This window comes from Mytilus trossulus, unplaced genomic scaffold (assembly GCF_036588685.1).
Source record: "Mytilus trossulus isolate FHL-02 unplaced genomic scaffold, PNRI_Mtr1.1.1.hap1 h1tg000244l__unscaffolded, whole genome shotgun sequence".
NCBI lineage: Eukaryota > Metazoa > Mollusca > Bivalvia > Mytilida > Mytilidae > Mytilus > Mytilus trossulus.
Window position 1 is genome coordinate 608581 of NW_026963317.1, and position 17716 is coordinate 626296.

The window sequence follows — 17716 nt, forward strand, 5'->3', positions numbered from 1 at the left end:
AATTTCTAGCCCATGACATTTACTTGTCCTCTGTTAATTAACTTTTCGTAGAAATCTTTAATTGCAAAATAAAATATATTGAAGATCGATAGGGATTCATTAATGAATTTACAGACAAAGACAGAATGCTATGTCAATATGTTGCTTCCTGCATTAGAAGCACGTAAGTCACGTGTGTGTTCTTTTAGGCAATAACGCAGGTATTTCAATTTATTCCATTGCATAAATAAAACTGTATTCAAACTTAAGTGTAAAGTTTAAGTGGTTTTGTCTTTGCTATTATACAATATTTCCGAGAATCAGATGCGTGGGTGCATTTAAATGCTTTTATTTTTGTTTTACATTTAATAAGTATGGGTTTAGATTTTTGACCTTTAGTTGCCTAAAAGCACGTTCTAGGATCTCGGGTGAATATTTGCCTCTTTACATTCCATTTGAGATTTTTTTTTACTGAACAGTGTTATGATATAAGTGTGAAATCTAATTCATAATACAATCTGAACAAGTCAGAGAGTAAAGGCAATGAAGTATCAGTCATAAACCAAGTCAGAGAGTAAAGGCAATGAGGTTACTGTCAGAACCAAGTCAGAGAGTAAAGGCAATGAGGTTACTGTCAGAACCAAGTCAGAGAGTAAAGGCAATGAGGTTACTGTCAGAACCAAGTCAGAGAGTATCAGCAATGAGGTCACAGTTAGAACCAAGTCAGAGAGTAATGGCAATGTAGAATCAGTCAGAACCAAGTCAGAGTGTAAATGCAATGAAGTATCAGTCACAACCAGGTCAGAGTGTAACGGCAATGTGGTTACAGTCAAAACCAAGTCAGAGTGTAACAGCAATGAGGTTACAGACAAAACTAAGTCAGAGTGTAACAGCAATGAGGTTACAGTCAAAACCAATTCATAGAGTTAAGGCAATGAAGTTTCAGTAAGAACCAAGTCAGAGTGTAAAGGCAACGATATACCAGTCAGAACCAAGTCAGAGTGTTAAGGCAATAAGGTTACAGTCAGAACCAAGTCAGAGAGTAAAAGCAATGAGGTTTCAGTCAGAACCAAGTCAGAGTGTAGGTAACAATCAGAACCTAATCAGAGAGTAAAGGCAATGAAAAATCAGTCAGAACCAATTCAGAGAGCTAAGGCACTAAAGTCGCAGTCAGAACCAAGTCAAAGAGTCAAGGCAATGAGGTTACATTCAGAACCAAGTCATAGAGTTAAGGCAATGAATTATCAGTCAGAACTAAGTCACAGAGTTCAGGCAATAAAGTTACAGATATAAGACAATGACATTACAGTCAGAAACAAGTCGCAGATGTTAGACAGTCAGAACAAAGTTACAGAGTTAAGACGACAAATAAACAGTCAGTGAGCGAAAAACTAAAGAACAAGGATCAACGCTTTATTATGAAATAACAAGGAAGGGGAACTAAGATTGAACGTTTTACACATCCACATATAATAGTGGTACCATTAATGAAAAGAATTAATATTCATATTAAACGTTTTAAAGAACAGTTTTCTCTTGATAACAATCATTATACCCCTATTTCTTGTAACAAACATAGGAACGAATAGAACTGGGCAAGGATTTTTTTATTAGCCCGATTGACAATTAAGTTTCTTATAAGGTTATTATTGTTTGAAGTAAATTTTATATTGTGCTTCTGCAACAGGAAATAAAATGTTCTAATACATTCCAAATGACTTAATTTTCGACAAATTAAATTATAACTTTTTTTTACCTCTTCACATGCATAACCGAATAATATGTACTTGCGAAGCTGCACAAAACACCTTACAAAGTTATATTTATTTCATTTTGAAGCCATTTTTTCCATTACTTAGCTGTCTATTTTACTTCTTGGTACACAACAGACAAACAAAAGTACACAAAACACATCAAAACTAAAGACTGAGCAACACGAACCGTTAAGTAATAATTTTCAGATGTCGTGAATATCGTATCAAACTAGTAGGTTCGCACAGTGATGCGAAGCAATAATTAACTATTGTTTAAATCCAAATACCTATTCAACCTTATTTAAATCGCATGAGCAATATTACTTTTGCAATTGCGCTTAAGTGGGAGCTCGTGTCAATAACTCGTACTCTATTACCTATTTATGTTAACCTTTAATTGCAAAATAAAATATACAGATGATCGATAGGGATACATTAATATCATCTACAGACAAAGCTGGAATTAAATGTCAATATGCATGCTTTCTTCCGTAGAAGCATTTACATCATTTGCGTGTTCTCTTAACACAACATAGCAGGTATTTCCATTTATTCCGTTACATAAGCAATAAGATTACACTTTTATTTCACGTTAGATTGAACCAAGCTTTTTTTTTTACTCTACTTCATAACATCTAAGAGCCATTCAGTTTTGTGGCTGTAGTAGAAATAGATCTAGTTTCATGCAAGCATTTGATGTTCCGCCCTTGTATATGTCGTTTCGTTTGCTTGTGACTTGCAGTTGTTTACGTACACGTCATTATGTCTTTGGTGGACATATGGCTCATAGCAAATATATCCAATCCCTTAGTTGATAATATGACTCCTGTACATAAGCTCATCATAGATACCAGGATTAAATTTTGTATTTATGCCAGACGCGCGTTTCTTCGAAAGAATACTCATCAGCTGTGACTCTCGAATCCAAAAAAGGTAAAATGTTCTCCATATAAACTTTACAAACAATACATGATGAATTTAAAGTGTAGATTCCAGGTACTGGCGTTGTTTATCATCTTAATAACGTTTTAAAGTTCTCCTTTTTTTTGTCCTTTATATTTATAATCTTTATAAAAATATATCCATTTTTTTTTATCATATGGAGAGCAGATTGTTTTATTATGCTATAGTCAATTTTGAGTTCTTATCTTCCATTTTTTTTATGGACTTGAATTGTATTACATTGTCTTATCGAGGCATTTTATAGCTGACTATGCGATATGGGCTTTGCTCATTGTTGAAGGCCGTACAGTGACCTATAGTAGTTGATGTTTGTGTCATTTTGGTCTTTTGTGGATAGTTGTCTCATTGGCAATCATACCACATCTTCTTTTTTATATTAATACACAATTATTTGTTGCTATAGTGTTTAAGATTATAATACATTGTTGACTGCGAAATTCTTATTTCTGACGTTTTCACCTAGAAGTTGTTTGTCTTAGTCACATATTGCTGTCAATATATTGGAACTCTATGCGACTGTCATACAAGTGAGACGTGTTTCTAGCTACAAAACCAGGTTTACTCCACTATTTTGTACATAAGGAAATGCCTGTACTAAGCCAGGAATATGACAGTTGTTTTCCTTTTTCTGTTTGAGGTTTTGATTTTGTTGTTTTGAATTTCCGTTGGAGTTCGTTTTTTTGTTATTTTACTTTTAACCGAAAAAATACAAGGAACAATTTTGAGTTGGAGTAACTCGCAGTAAACAAAAGTTAGGAATCAACGCTATATCATGAAGAGATCTCTCGACGTTGGCTTAGATGCTCTGAAACGCTTTGTCTTTTCCTAGTTTATTGCATCATATTTACACTCATAACGGTTATATGATCTACATTTCATCGTTCCCTTAATTCAAAACCTGGTTCATGAGAAGAGTTATATACAATAAAATTTATAGACGATAAAATTATCATTCTCTCGATATAAGTGCCCTTAAACCTATACTTCCCTCTACGGTGATTGTATTAATAAATAAATTAAACAAGTCTATTTCTAATCATAAAACTTATTGTTATATATTTGCTTTCTTCCAAACGCTAGCCTGGTGTTTTGTCATGTTTTAATGACTGGTTAAGTTTTGAATCTCTTTCTAAATTGTTGTTGTTTTTGATGATCAAATTTCGTAAATTTAGGAAATTTTCAGACCTAGGGTTCTTTTTTTTAGAAAAATGTATTATAATAATATTTTGTTTTCAATTTTGGATACTAAATAGTACTTGTATTTGGAGTTTAGTTTTGTTATCGTCAGTAATATATTACAAAATGTACCAGAACAGGGCGTAGGATCAGTTTGAACTGAAAAAAATGGAAGGAAGCATAATTCCTAAAGCATATATAGTATTTGTCTCACAGTTACCTTTCAGTCTTACCTAGAAATATTGATACTTTCGAACATATGGTTCCTAGTGAATTTGAAGTGTTGTCTTGTAATATTTTTCAGACATCATAGTAATTGGTTCACTTAATATGTGATATATATATATTTTTCTCTTCCTCGAGCTCTTTTTCGTATTGTTCTTAATTGTTACATCTCGTTAAAAATCAATTCTTTAATCTATAATATCGACCGATGTAAAATGACATTATGTGCAAGGTTTTCCCAATATCTTTGACATAAAAGTAGTCATTTTTTGATACTTTGCTGAAGCTTTAAAATCTTAGATTTCTAAATTCACCTTAAAATTTTTTTTTAAACGAAAGTATTATCCGTGAAGGTGATGTTTTGAATTATTGAATTATCGAACCCGGAACTCGTTGCAAAAAAGACATCTCGTTCGTAAAAATGTCTTTTTAAACTTAGTCTAAATAAGAGACCTGACATTTTACGACGAACACATTGTTGATTAAGGATTATATAATCAATAGGTGGAAATATATCTCTGTAATAGACAATGACAGTATTACGTCTCCTTAAGTCTACACAGCAACGAAGTTGTCTCTTTTTGTTTATTCTCAATATGTATAAGACTAACTATTGATTAAATTCCAATATGTTTACAAGAAATTTGTATTTTTCATTGTTTGACACAATATTTATATTGCAATTCTGTGTAAGTGGGAGTTTATATCAATTACTCGTCCTCTGTCAATTAACTATTTGTTTTAATCTTTAATTGCAATATAGAATAGACAGAGGATCGATAAGGATTCATATACATATAGTCTACAGACAAAGAAGGAATAATGTCAATATGCATTCCTTCTACATTAGAAGCACTTAAATCATTTACGAGTTCTTGTATACACAATAAAGCAGTTTTTTCAATTTATTCTGTTACATAACTAAAATATCAATCAAGTTTCATTTATGTAAAAGTTCAACCAGGTTTTTTTTTAACTTTTATATAAAATATATGAGAATCATTATGTAATGCGACTGCATTATAATGTGTTCTCGTCGCTGTGTATATGCCGTTATATTTTATAGTTATGTATGCATTCTTTGCTTACAATCTCGCCATCGGGTCTCTGTACAAGTGAGAGGTTTGACTAGCTATAAAACCCGGTTCAATCCACTATTTTATAAATAAGAAAATACCTGTACCAAATCCGGAATAAGACAGCTGTTATTCATTCGTTTGATGTGTTAGAGCTTTTAATTTTGCCATTTGTTTATAGGAACTGTTTTATTATTTTCCTCTGAGTTAAAAACCAATGTGATTTTACTTTTTTCCTCCTGATACATAATTGTCTCATGGCTATCATATTATATCTTCTCTTTTAGAGGGAAAAAATGAAGCCATTGTCTTAATTTCAAGTTTTTCAACTTCTCTATTAGTGTAACTTCTAGTATATCGTTAATCAAAATATAAAGGGTGAAATTATATTCACAAGACAGTGACTACAATGACACAGAGACAAGACAAGAAACAATCATAATGCAGAATAAGATGCTATAAAAAGGAAAAACGGGGCGAAGTAAAGAAACCATAGAACGCAGTTTTTTCACCAATAGTGTCGCTCGTGATGAGTTTATATGCTTCTCTTTACTAAATTAAATTTTGAGCGTGTTTTATATATGCTTTGGATTTCAAATATTTTGGCCACGAGCATCACTGAAGAGACATGTATTGTCGAAATGCGCATCTGGTGCAACAAAATTGGTACCGTTGATTTTATTACTTATATGTTTGATCTCAAGTCATGTCACAAAATTGCTTTCTATGCTAAATTTCGGTAACTTAAGATAGTGATAAATAAGACCTGTTTTCAGCACAAAATTATTCAGAAGACAAAAACAAAAGTATTAAGACACGACGATTATCCTTCACTTTTGGACGGACATATTGATATGTGATAACTTACTTTACAATATTTAATGATGTGTGCAAATGCAGAAATATGTGAGATTAAGTTGTAATTTATGTGGCATTCTGGGTTCAATACACGTGATAAGTAAACTGTTTGGTTAGAGATTGTCTCTTATGCAATAATATTTTAATTTAAGATTGTGGTCAATGTGTTTTAACCTATGAATGCTTTTCAACATCGTACTTTATCGAGCTTCACTGATGAGGCTTCTGTAGACGAAAATCGCGTCTGGTGTATAAATCCTTATATGTCTATGATGAGTTTATTTATATAAGTGTCACCACCTTTCAAAATCCTTTTCCTTGCTGAGCCATTTTTGCCATTATTAATTATAGCTTTTAAATGCCTAATTCCAGTAGTTTTATATTGTCAAATATATAATCCTATGTAATCAAATGGTGGCTGTAAGCAGTTTGTAACTAATAAGACATTAAATGTACAAATGAGCACCTATCAATTGATATTTTCTCCTATTTATTACAAGATGGATATAGATATTCCCCTAGAGTCATCATAATGTCAATAGTAAAACTAAATGGTATTGTATGACATAGAAACTACAAATCTAAGTTCTGTTAATATACAAATTGATTGGTTAAGGGTACGGTGCGCTCGTATATATATCGTCTGCAATATGCAAAATTGGAAATTGAGAGTTATTTGTTTACTTTTCATCGTTTTCCCTCCAAACTGATATTCATTTTACGTTGTTTAATGTTTGGATGTATTCTACAGTACTTAACTTATTAATATCGAACACAATTTGATTGAGGTTAGACCTCATGGTTGCACTAACATGTGGTTTACAGATAAATATTTGAAATTATTTTTTGATCCATTACTTGCAAACAAAATATGTATTTTTAATCGGGGAATTTAAACAGTCTTATTTTAATGTCTGTTGTTTTTCTCGAGGGAGTTAGGTACTGGTGGTAGATATGGTATGTTGTCCTGTCCAGAAATGGTGGTGAATCATATTATCCATTGTATGCATCATTCATACCACAATGTTTACTTAACAAATTGTCATTTTCATTTGATTTAATTAAGATGAATTATCCTATAGTAATCTATGATCGTTCATAATGTCATTCCGTTACCTTTTTTTGGTTGCATTTATCTCGTGAATAAACTACGCTCTGACGTCACTTTTCACATTTGACAGCGTAGAAATAAAAGCCACAATCAAATCCAAACTTGTTTGAAAACATGCGATTCCTAAAGGTATGTATGATTAAAAATAAAAAATTAGTTCATAAAAGTGCCATTTTCCTTAACCTCTTTTGAAAACATTTTTCAACAAGTCTAAAATCGTATTTATAGTGAGGAACAGACCCAGTGCGGCCATCCACCTTTTTGTTTACATATTTTTCAAGGTCAGAAATCATATCCGTTTCCTGTAAGGCCAACCAAATTGTTTTTTACGGCTTTTAAAAAAAGCAACCACCTTACATTATTCTATTAATTTTACGGGAAAATATGTCAAACTGAGATGAGAAAATCATGAATTACAACCAAATCAAAATGGTGGAATGTGCAATTAAAACCGAACATGAAAGTACTTCAATAAAAATAATTGTAGAAAAAATCTAGTAAAAAACGTACATTCAAAGTAGATATAATATTTTAAATAAATAAAAATATTTCCATTTAAAACATTTTTTTAGTTTTATCATGTTTAAAAGGCAAATTAAACCTAAACACATATGAAGTCAAATGTTTTACTGATTTTTTTCTGCCCCTTTTTTTAAACACAAATAGGTAAGTTAAATTAAAAACTTTTTGAATTATATTTGTAGATCAACCCAGTTCATCAACCAGGGGGAAAGGCCAAATACAGGACCTACAGTCCAACATCTTTAGTTAATGCCTACACTGCAGTTAAGGAAGATCACGTATCAATTAGAAGAGCAAGCATTACGTATGGGGTACCATTTCAAACCTTAAGAGACCGCATAACTGGTATAGTTGACCCAGAGTGCTGCACAATGGGCAACGGACCTTTTTTTACTTTAGACGAAGAAAGCAGGCTTGTTTCACATCTGAAAGAAATGGCCCAACTTGGGTATGGTTACAATAGAATGGAAGTGGTTGACATAGCAACTGATTATGCAGTCATGCTAGAAAAAAAAAGTAAAAATGAGAAACCCTTTACCCTAACTTGGTTTTATGGAATGCTAGGACGATGGCCCGATCTTAAAGTTGTAAAACCAAGGGCATTGGAAGTTGCAAGAGCAAAAGCTGCCAACAAGGAGAACATTACTAAGTACTTCAATGAACTTGAGAAAGCCCTTATTAAATATGATCTGATGGACAAACCTCATTTGATTTACAATGTTGATGAGAAGGGTGTAACCATCAACCACAACCCATCAAAGGTAGTATCAGGAGTAGAGACATCACCGCAGGAGGTTACATCTGGAAAGGGTGACACCGTGACTATCTTAGGGTGTGGAAATGCAATTGGCAATGCATTACCCCCTTACTTTGTCTTCCCAGGACAGAGAATGAATGATCAGTTGCTGGAGGGGTCTACACCAGGAACAGTTGGCACTGTCTCTAAGTCAGGGTGGTCTAATTCGGACCTGTTTATGGATTTCCTCAGCAATCATTTCAAGAAATTTGTTCCAGGCAATGGGCATGTGATGTTATTGTTAGATGGACATAAATCTCATGTTGCTGTAAGCACAATTGAATGGGCAAGGCGTCACAACATTGTAATACAGTTACTTCCAGCACACACTAGTCATCTTTTGCAGCCATTGGATGTAGGTTGTTATGGTCCTTTGCAAAATATGTACAACAGCATATGTCACAGAACTATCAGAACAAAACAATGTGCACTAACTCGTTATGATGTTTGCAGCATGGCATGCAAAGCTTACGGAAATGCCTTATCAGTCAGTAATTTGCAGTCAGCTTTTAGAAAAACAGGCATTTATCCATTCACAAAAGACATTATTATGGAATTACCACTGACACCGTCAGAGGCTTTCGTCAGTGATATTATAGACAATGAAGAAGGGTTAAACAGTGCTGTAGTTGAGAATGTGAATGATAGTGAAAGAGAGGGAGTTATGAGTGATGAGGAGAATGTGGGTGTTGTAATTGAGGGAGAGGTTGGTTTGGAGGTAGTGGAGGTAGGTAGGAGTGGTGTGAGTGATAGAGATGAAGTTCAGAATGATGTGGAGAATGACAGTGTTGTGAGTGTGGGTGATAGAATGATTGATGTGGCCGTGCAAGAGAAAGGAAGTACCGGTAAGAGTGATTTTTTTGTACAAAAAATAGTAAACATGAAAAGAGTGAAAGGTGAGAAAAAAAAGAAGAGAAATGTGTTAAGTAGAATCATCAGTGGCAAGACTGTGACAGAGGATGATGTGTTAGAGAGGATGAAAGAGCATGTGAGTAAGAATCCTGGGAAGAATGTTAGTGAAAGTGTGACTGAAAGTGGTAAGAAAGGCCAGAATGGATCTGTGGGAAGTAAGAGGAAGAGAGGGCCTGAGAAGAAACAAACAGCAAAATCTTTAAAGAGTTGTTCTCAGAAGCCAGGAACTAGTGGAGTGAGTAGATGTGTGAATGAGTGGGCAATAGACAGTGAGAGTGAGAGTGAGAGTGAAATAAGAGAGGATGAAAAGTGTTGTGTATGCAAGAAGTTTGTTCCAGAGCAGGTGAGGCAGAGCAGCAGTTTGATTTTTACAAAGTGGGCACAGTGTGAGAAGTGTGAGAGGTGGGTGCATCTAATTTATTGTACGAAAGTGAGAGTGATAAGAAGGGGTGATAGTTTCATGTGTGTGTTTTGTGAGGAAAATGTGGATTAATTGATAAATAAAAAAAATAAAAATCATATTCTGAAACATTAGTGTACTCATTTAACAAAGAAACTGCTTTTGAGATTAATTCCCAAAAATCATAATTGGTGAACTCTCTGAAAATTTTCATTGATTTTTATTTTCATTTACAGATCAAAATTAAGATAAATTTTTATCTTTTTATTTGTCAAATTATATATTAAATGTACATAACGGTGGCATTATAGTAAAGTCACTTTTTACCGATATTTTTACTGTGTATTCGTAATTGGATTTGACATTCATTGTGTTTTATAACATTGTGTGGTGGAGGATTACATATTCAACTCCATTGGAGGTGTGCCTACATTGGCAGAATTTATATTGATACAGATACAGATACATGGTAATAAATGATGTTCCAGGTTACATCAATTCCCAAGTTATTGAAAACAGTTTTAAAGAACTGTTTTACAAACAAATAATGTAATTGCCTTAGACTAATAAATCCCCTAATTGACAATAGAGCAATTTGATTGGGTATAACGGAATGAGGTGTCACGTGGTTTTGACGCCATTGGAATTTGAATGTAAACAAACACGATAAGGAGGGGTAGCATGGAACAACATCGAGCATTCAGTGCCTGATAAATAATTATGAGTAACCAAGCTTGACAATGCATGGTAATAAAAAAACAAAGCGAGGTCTACAGAAAAAAAATATTAAAAAATGTCCTTAGTATAACGACTTACCATTACTCCAGGATACCTGTATATCATGTTCTTTATTTTCAAAATGTTTGCTATAATGATCAAAGCACTGTCGCATAAAAGCAAAATAGAATACCGCTAAAAGAACAAATCAACAGGAAATAAAAACCACGCAAGTTTATGTTCAGCGGGTAGGCTTCAATTATGACTTCATTGATATAATTCATCTGCTATATTAGTAATAGCTTTTAATTGTTAATGTGTGTCTAAATAAATATCATATTCAATAGTACCTAACAATATTCAAGTTGTCTTGACGCTTATAGTAACTTTAAGAAAATAATCTCGATTTAGATATTAACATTCCGTACCATCATTAAAAAAAATAGCAACATTTGAAAATTTCAGAAGAAAAACTCGTACGACACTAACTATTCGCCTTATCTACACATTTGTTTTGCATCGTTCTATTCATTTGTGAGCATAACACCAAGAACACAATAGCAGTATAGTTAACTAAATGTCAACAAATGACAAAAGACAAGGTACCAGTAATAAAGAGTCTTAACATCATGAGACGTTTAATCTTAAATTAGAGGCATCAATATGTATTTGTGGACTTTTTTTTCTAAGCATGGGGGTAAATATGTCTTGTCGATATTCAGAACAAGACAAAATGACGACACATCGATCGATAAGTTCTGCAAAGTAAACTGAACGAGATGAAGACCAGGAAATTTGGACAGCACCACTGAAACTGAAAACTGATATGATGAAAAAGGACTGAAATTAAGCAATAAATCGGATCATAAGCGGGTTCGTACTACGGGTTTCTTGTACCTGCCAAAAGTGTCACACGCTTCTAACATCAGGTATTAGATTTAACATCACCAATGCAAAAGGAAGTATAAGTGTACTAATACATCTCACTCTTCCACATGGAAACACCTTTGGGGTTGGCATAATCCAGTTTACAATATTTTGAGTCATTGGTCAGTAATTGACATGCATTCAAAAAGATTTCCCATGTAAAATTGAAAAATTGTCTACAAGAAATAATTCACAATGCATTTCCTCATAAAAATGTTAGCATACGCTATAATGTTATTACTTTTGATATCATACGGCATATTTTGATAATAGTGAACAAAAAGGTAAAAAAAATGATACGCAGAGAAACAAGTGTTCAGTGTGCTAGGGTTTCGTATCGACAACATGTTTGTTGAATTTTGAGGTATACCTTTTCAACAAATTATCGACATTTTTTAGGAACGATTTGTCCGCCTCTTCTTGTCAACCTCTTTTTATTCGCATGTAAGTCGGAGCTCTTTCAGACACTTGTCAAAAACAAGAAGACAAACGAAGCCAGGATATTTGATATCACATTCAGATATATTGATGATGTTTTTTATGAACAATCCAAACTTTTCTGATTGGGTTCTATTTATACTATCCTTCGGGACTAAACATGAAAGAAACAGCAGACACGGCTTCCTCTTGCATTTTTAGACTTATACCTCGAATTTGACATAAGCGGTAATCTCAAAACCAGAATCTATAACAAACGAGACGATTTTAATTATGATATTATTATCCCTCCTCCCACCTTAGTAGTAATATACCACATAATATATGTGATACATACATTTCCCAACTCATTCGGTATTTATGAGCTTGCAGCTGCTACTCACAATTTGTAAAACATCACCAGTGTCTGAGCAAAACGTTACACTGTTCCATAGTTATGTCAAAGAACATCTCGTCCTTTTCTGAAAAAAGTTCGTTGTAAGATACCAAGACCTTGTTGAAAATATTCCGTATCAACTTCACAAATAATACACGATTCTCTTGAAGTTTTGATTCTAGGTACTGACGTTGTAATCATCTTATATGTGTTTTGACTCTGTTTTACTTTCTTGACATATGTGTGGCTTTTAATATTGTGCGTTTATCTCATTCTGATAAACATTATAACACAATGTTGACCGGTATGCACCTATTTGGACATTTTTACCTATTATATGTTTGTTTGTTCAAAGATTGTTGTCAATATAATAGAATTTTATTCGAATTTCATACAATTTAGAGGTTTAGCTAGCTATAAAACCAGGTTTAATTCAATATTTTCTACACAATAAAATACCTATACCAAGTCAGGAATATGACAACTGTTGTTCATTTGTTTTATGTTTTTGAAGTTTTGATTTTGCCTTCTGATTGGGGAATTTCAGTTTTTGAATTTCCTCGCAGTTCGGTATTTTTGTTATTTTTCCTTTTAGTCAAGTGAAGATAATTATGAAACCACTCAAATCAGTGAAGTATAGATCATGCTTCTTTAATTCTAGGAAGTTACAGCTGGTCATTTGTTATACATGAACTAGTAATTATAATGTTCAATAGTCGACAATGAAGCTAATTTTGTGACTAACCATTTAGTTATCTATTCATTTCATTTATTTCATTCCTTTAAACATTTTTTGATATTTGACATGTCAATTTATTTTACTATGAAATTTGAAATCTTAATTAGCATACACAAAAGTTTACAATGCTATGTCATATGGCATGAAACGATTTGCCAATTACGTATTACAAACGCAAAAAAACAATTTTAGTTTCTCTATTTCAACCACTTATGTATAATAAATTAGTCTTTTCAATTTCTATTTGGTTCCATTCCATGCTCACCAAAAGCATGTATTCGACAACTTCTTACGATATCATGATACTTTTTTTTAATTGAAAAAAAAGGGAAACAAAAGAAAAAAAAGTTAAAACAACAAGGAACAGCATTCCTCCTTTCATTTTTTAGCTCTTGAATAATGAGTATGTATATACCAATATTAAAGACGAAACGCGTCAGCAAATTGTCTAAAGACAGTGCCTTTAAAAGTTACAACATGAAGATGGAGTTGGAACGTATTACTCATCTTTTTTATAGGGTTTGTGCTTATATAAATATTCTATACTGCAGTATATGTATTTCTACTTCAAAACTCAACCAACCAATCCGCATTGTTATGGGCCCGCCAAATTACGCCGGGGCCATATAGTGTTACCCTTATCAAGCCTTTCGTCATTCCATTTTTCCGTCATTCCGCAACAAACATGTATACGGACTTTTTTTCTGAACACCTTACATATTGAGATTTTCAGTGTGTGAATCAACTATGACGAGTTGCAATATGTTTTGTTTCAAACCAATGATTTTTGCCTAAATTACAGGCTTTAAACTTTGAAAGTCTGCACTACTAAGATAGAATCAAGCTCTTTTTGAGAGCGGGGCCATTCCTGTCGTTCCGATACATCTAGTTACATGATAAAAATTGTTAAAATAGATGAACTTGTTGAAACTGAAAATAAATTGTGTACAAATATACGCATTAAATCAGTGCTGGTGTAGGGACACATACTAAAAAAAATGCTGTGCAGTGGTTTATAACCAACTGATAATTGATATGAATGTGAATTGCTTCATGTTTTGTTCGTTGCTGTATTATGAATTATTGGAGCCACTGGGTAAGCGTAAATGAGACTTAAACACAAAAACAAAAATAACCGCGTAGAAATCAAATACGCAAAATATAATGTCTCCAACAATAGACAGTCTTGGTTTGTACGTCTGGTGTATTTCCGCAAAGGAAAAAATCAACAGTAACTGAAAAATCACACAACTTAAAGTTTCAATAATAACTTGAGTGTTATCATTTTTCTTCTAAGCTAAATATTAGTTAAAGTCGTTTTAATTATTTACTTGTAACTAAATAAATACTATACTCAATATTCCCAACTAACATTCAAGTGGTCATGACGCGGATTTTAACTATTCCAATCGAAAACATATCGATATCTAATTGACACTCTTTTTCTATTCATTTGATGAAAGTGAGAAAACGATTTTGAAAAGTAAACACCTTATTTGTTCACTCAAAGAGATATTTTCACAAAAGTGTAAATTTCAGAAGAATACTTGTATCGCACCAATAATATTCACAGCTGCAAATCACAGCTGCACACGTCGAACAGCGGTATACTACTATTGCCTTTATTTCTGTTGTTGTAAAGCACAATTGAAAAGGAGCAAAATATATTAAGATTTGATATATATTATGATAAGAACTTATTAGCAATATACTAGACTAATGGACAACTTTAATTTTACACAGTAGACAAGAGTGGAAACAGCGTAGATCAGCCTTGAAATCACCATGACAGATTTAGTCTTTCCAGAGCTATCGACTAGATTTGCGGTCTCTTTCTAAGTAGTGTGGCAAATATAGAATGCAAATATTACTTTAAGAGCCAAAGCAAAATTACATTACTTCAATAGATGAGTGTTCCTAAGTGAATAAACAAAGGTAATAAACAAGAAATTTGGATAACCACTGTAACTGGAAAAACTGATATGTTGCAAAGGGACAGACATTTAGCCATGCAACATGTCACAATTGGGTACTCTCGTGTCAAGCTGAGCTTGACATGATTCCAACATCTTACTTCAATCATTAAATTTTGAGTACCCAATACCAAAGGTAGCATCTGTATAATGAATACATCTCACCTCGTCATTATCGTGTTGATTTGATTGACAGGTGGGAAAATTTTAATTAAAAATATTTGTATACATTGGGAGTCAGAAATTGATGTACATTCAAAGCCATTTAGTCAACTGAATATTTGAAACCTCTCTAGTAAGTGAAGTATGTGACATGCTTTATTCTTTTCCAGACAGAAACAGCTAGTCATATAATACTAGTTTAACATCAGGAATAGCTGTATTTGGCAAAACTTTTAGAGATTTGTGGTCCTCAATGCTCTCGAACTTCGTTCTTTATTTAGCCTTCTTAACATTTTTGTTTTGAGCCTCACTGGCGAGTCTTGGCGTAAAGAAAGAGTTTATTTTAAAATTACAGCGGTCGATAGTCGAGGTTTAAGCTAAGGTTCGGTGAATAATTATTTAGTTACATTTTCAATTCTTTAATTAAATTTCATTTTATACGAGTACATGTTTATTTAATATTAGACATGTCTGTTTAATTTTTTTTACGAAATTTAAACACTCAAATAAAGGATAATGATACAACAGTATGTCATATGTCACGAAATATTCTGCCATTTACGTATTGAAATCGCAAAATTATGATTGTTCTCTCTAGCTTAACCACTTATGTATATGAAAAGTTCATCTTTTCCAATTCATAATGCGTTTCGATTTATGCCCGCCGCCTTTATGTCTTCGACAACATCTTACAATATTATATATATGATGTTTTCTGAAGAAGAAAAAACATTAACCTATACAGTTGTTATTAAAAATATGAAGCCAGACTTAAGGAAACATGACCTTAACTGAAAATAACACTATAGCAGACTATTGTATAAATTAATTAGTTGTACCATTATTTTACCGTCTAGCATCTCAAATAACTTCCAATTAAAAAAAAATATCGTTTAAAAATGCATTTGAAGATTCATAACCTATTACACCTATATACATAATAGCATTTCATCGTCTTGGCTTAATGTGTCTGCTTGTTTCATATTTACACCATAATCTCAAAATAACTGCATAATAATAAAAGCAAATTTTAGTTATTTTTACGTATAATGTCCCAATTTTCTAAACTTCCTGAATAGAACGTGAATTAAAGTGAATTCTGTCATCTTTGATTGTTTAAATCGACATTTGTTCTAGGTGGAGAATTGTCTCATTGTCAATTATACCACATTTTTGTTATTTTTTTTTTCAGTATATAAGAAAATGATAAAAAATAACATTTGGCAAAACTTTTTATTTTTACGAGTTTTTGGTCCTCAACGCTCTTCAACTTCGTACTTCATTTTGCCTTTTTAACTTTTATATCTGAGCGTCACTAATGAGTCTTTTACTGACGGAAATACAAAATTTCAATCCTGGTATCTCTGATGTGTTTATTTATATAAGATGAATTCATCTTTTCAAGCTTGTATTGAGTTGCACCCTATACCGGCCACATTAATAGCATCTTCAACATCTTTGATATCATTATATTTCTAAACAAAACTGCAGAAACTAACAGACATCAGCAGTGGTATCGAACCCAGTGCTAATTGATACGCGGGATACTTGTGTTTCGTAGCTTCATGTTCAGTTGGTTGTTGCTTTATGAACGATTGGATATGTTGGATATACGTTAACGAGACAGAAACACCGACGTCATAAATAACGAAACAGAAACCTAATGGGCTTGGTTTGTACTTCTGTTTTTTTTCTTTCTATAGTACAAATCAACAGGTACGAAAAATCACAGAACTTCAATTTGCAATAAAGACTAGTTTGTTTTAATGCATCTTTTAGGCAAAAAATTTGTAATACATTTTAATAACTCACTTGTTACTAAATAGATGTTAAACTCAATATTCCCTACTAATAGTCAAGTTGTCTTGACGCTTATTCTAATTTTTCTACTACAAAAAAATCTCGTTTTATGTATTGACAATATTGTGTTTCTTTCATTCGACTAAAAAGTGTGTTTGAAAAGTACCAACATTATTTGTTCACTGTTGCTTTCATTTTAACATAATTGTAAAAATGTCAGAAGAAAAATTCGTATAGCACCAACATATCTTCACGGCTGCACTTTTTTTTAATTATAAAGTATAATTGAAAAACAACAAATGTATTTACTCTTTGGGATATATTATCCTATAATCAGGATGAGAACATAATAGCAGTTTAATTGACGTCTTGACCACGGATATTTTCCGCAATATACAAGTTAAAACAGCGTAGAACATCCTTGATATCACCAAGACATATTAAATCTCCGTAGCCATCAACCTGTAATTGCGGTCTCATTTTCTAGGTATTGCGGCAAAAATGTCAAACAGATATGTCAAAAAGAAAAGAAAATGACAATAAATCGATAGATGTGTGCACCTAAGGTAATTAAGAAATTGGGACCGCCACTGAAATTGAAAATAAAAACATATAGAGTAAAGGCAAGACATTTGGCCATAAAACAGGTCAGAAGCGGGTTCTTCCTCATCAAGCTAAGCTGCACACACTTCCAAAACTATGCATCAGATGTTAAGTCCCGATTTCAGAAGGAAGTCTCTGTGTACTGATATATCTCACATTGTCAAATGGAGACCCATTTGATGTTGGTTTGAATATCGGGTGGAATAATT

At 32.7% G+C, this 17716-nt stretch overlaps 1 protein-coding gene across 1 annotated transcript; it reads left to right on the top strand.

Annotated features, from left to right (window-relative positions):
* The first annotated feature begins 562 nt into the window (after positions 1-562).
* LOC134701500 (uncharacterized) lies at positions 563-9958 on the top strand. Its single transcript, XM_063562652.1, has 2 exons — positions 563-709; positions 7847-9958. The coding sequence occupies exons 1-2, from the start codon at positions 563-565 to the stop codon at positions 9863-9865; spliced, it is 2166 nt and encodes a 721-aa protein (XP_063418722.1). The 3' UTR covers positions 9866-9958.
* The last annotated feature ends 7758 nt before the right edge of the window (positions 9959-17716 follow it).

Coding starts and splice junctions, on each gene's coding strand:
- LOC134701500 (XM_063562652.1), top strand. CDS start 563: ATGAGGTTACTGTCAGAACCAAGTCAGAGAGTAAAGGCAATGAGGTTA. Junction 710..7,846: donor AGTTAGAACCAAGTCAGAGA/GTAATGGCAATG, acceptor TTATATTTGTAG/ATCAACCCAGTTCATCAACC.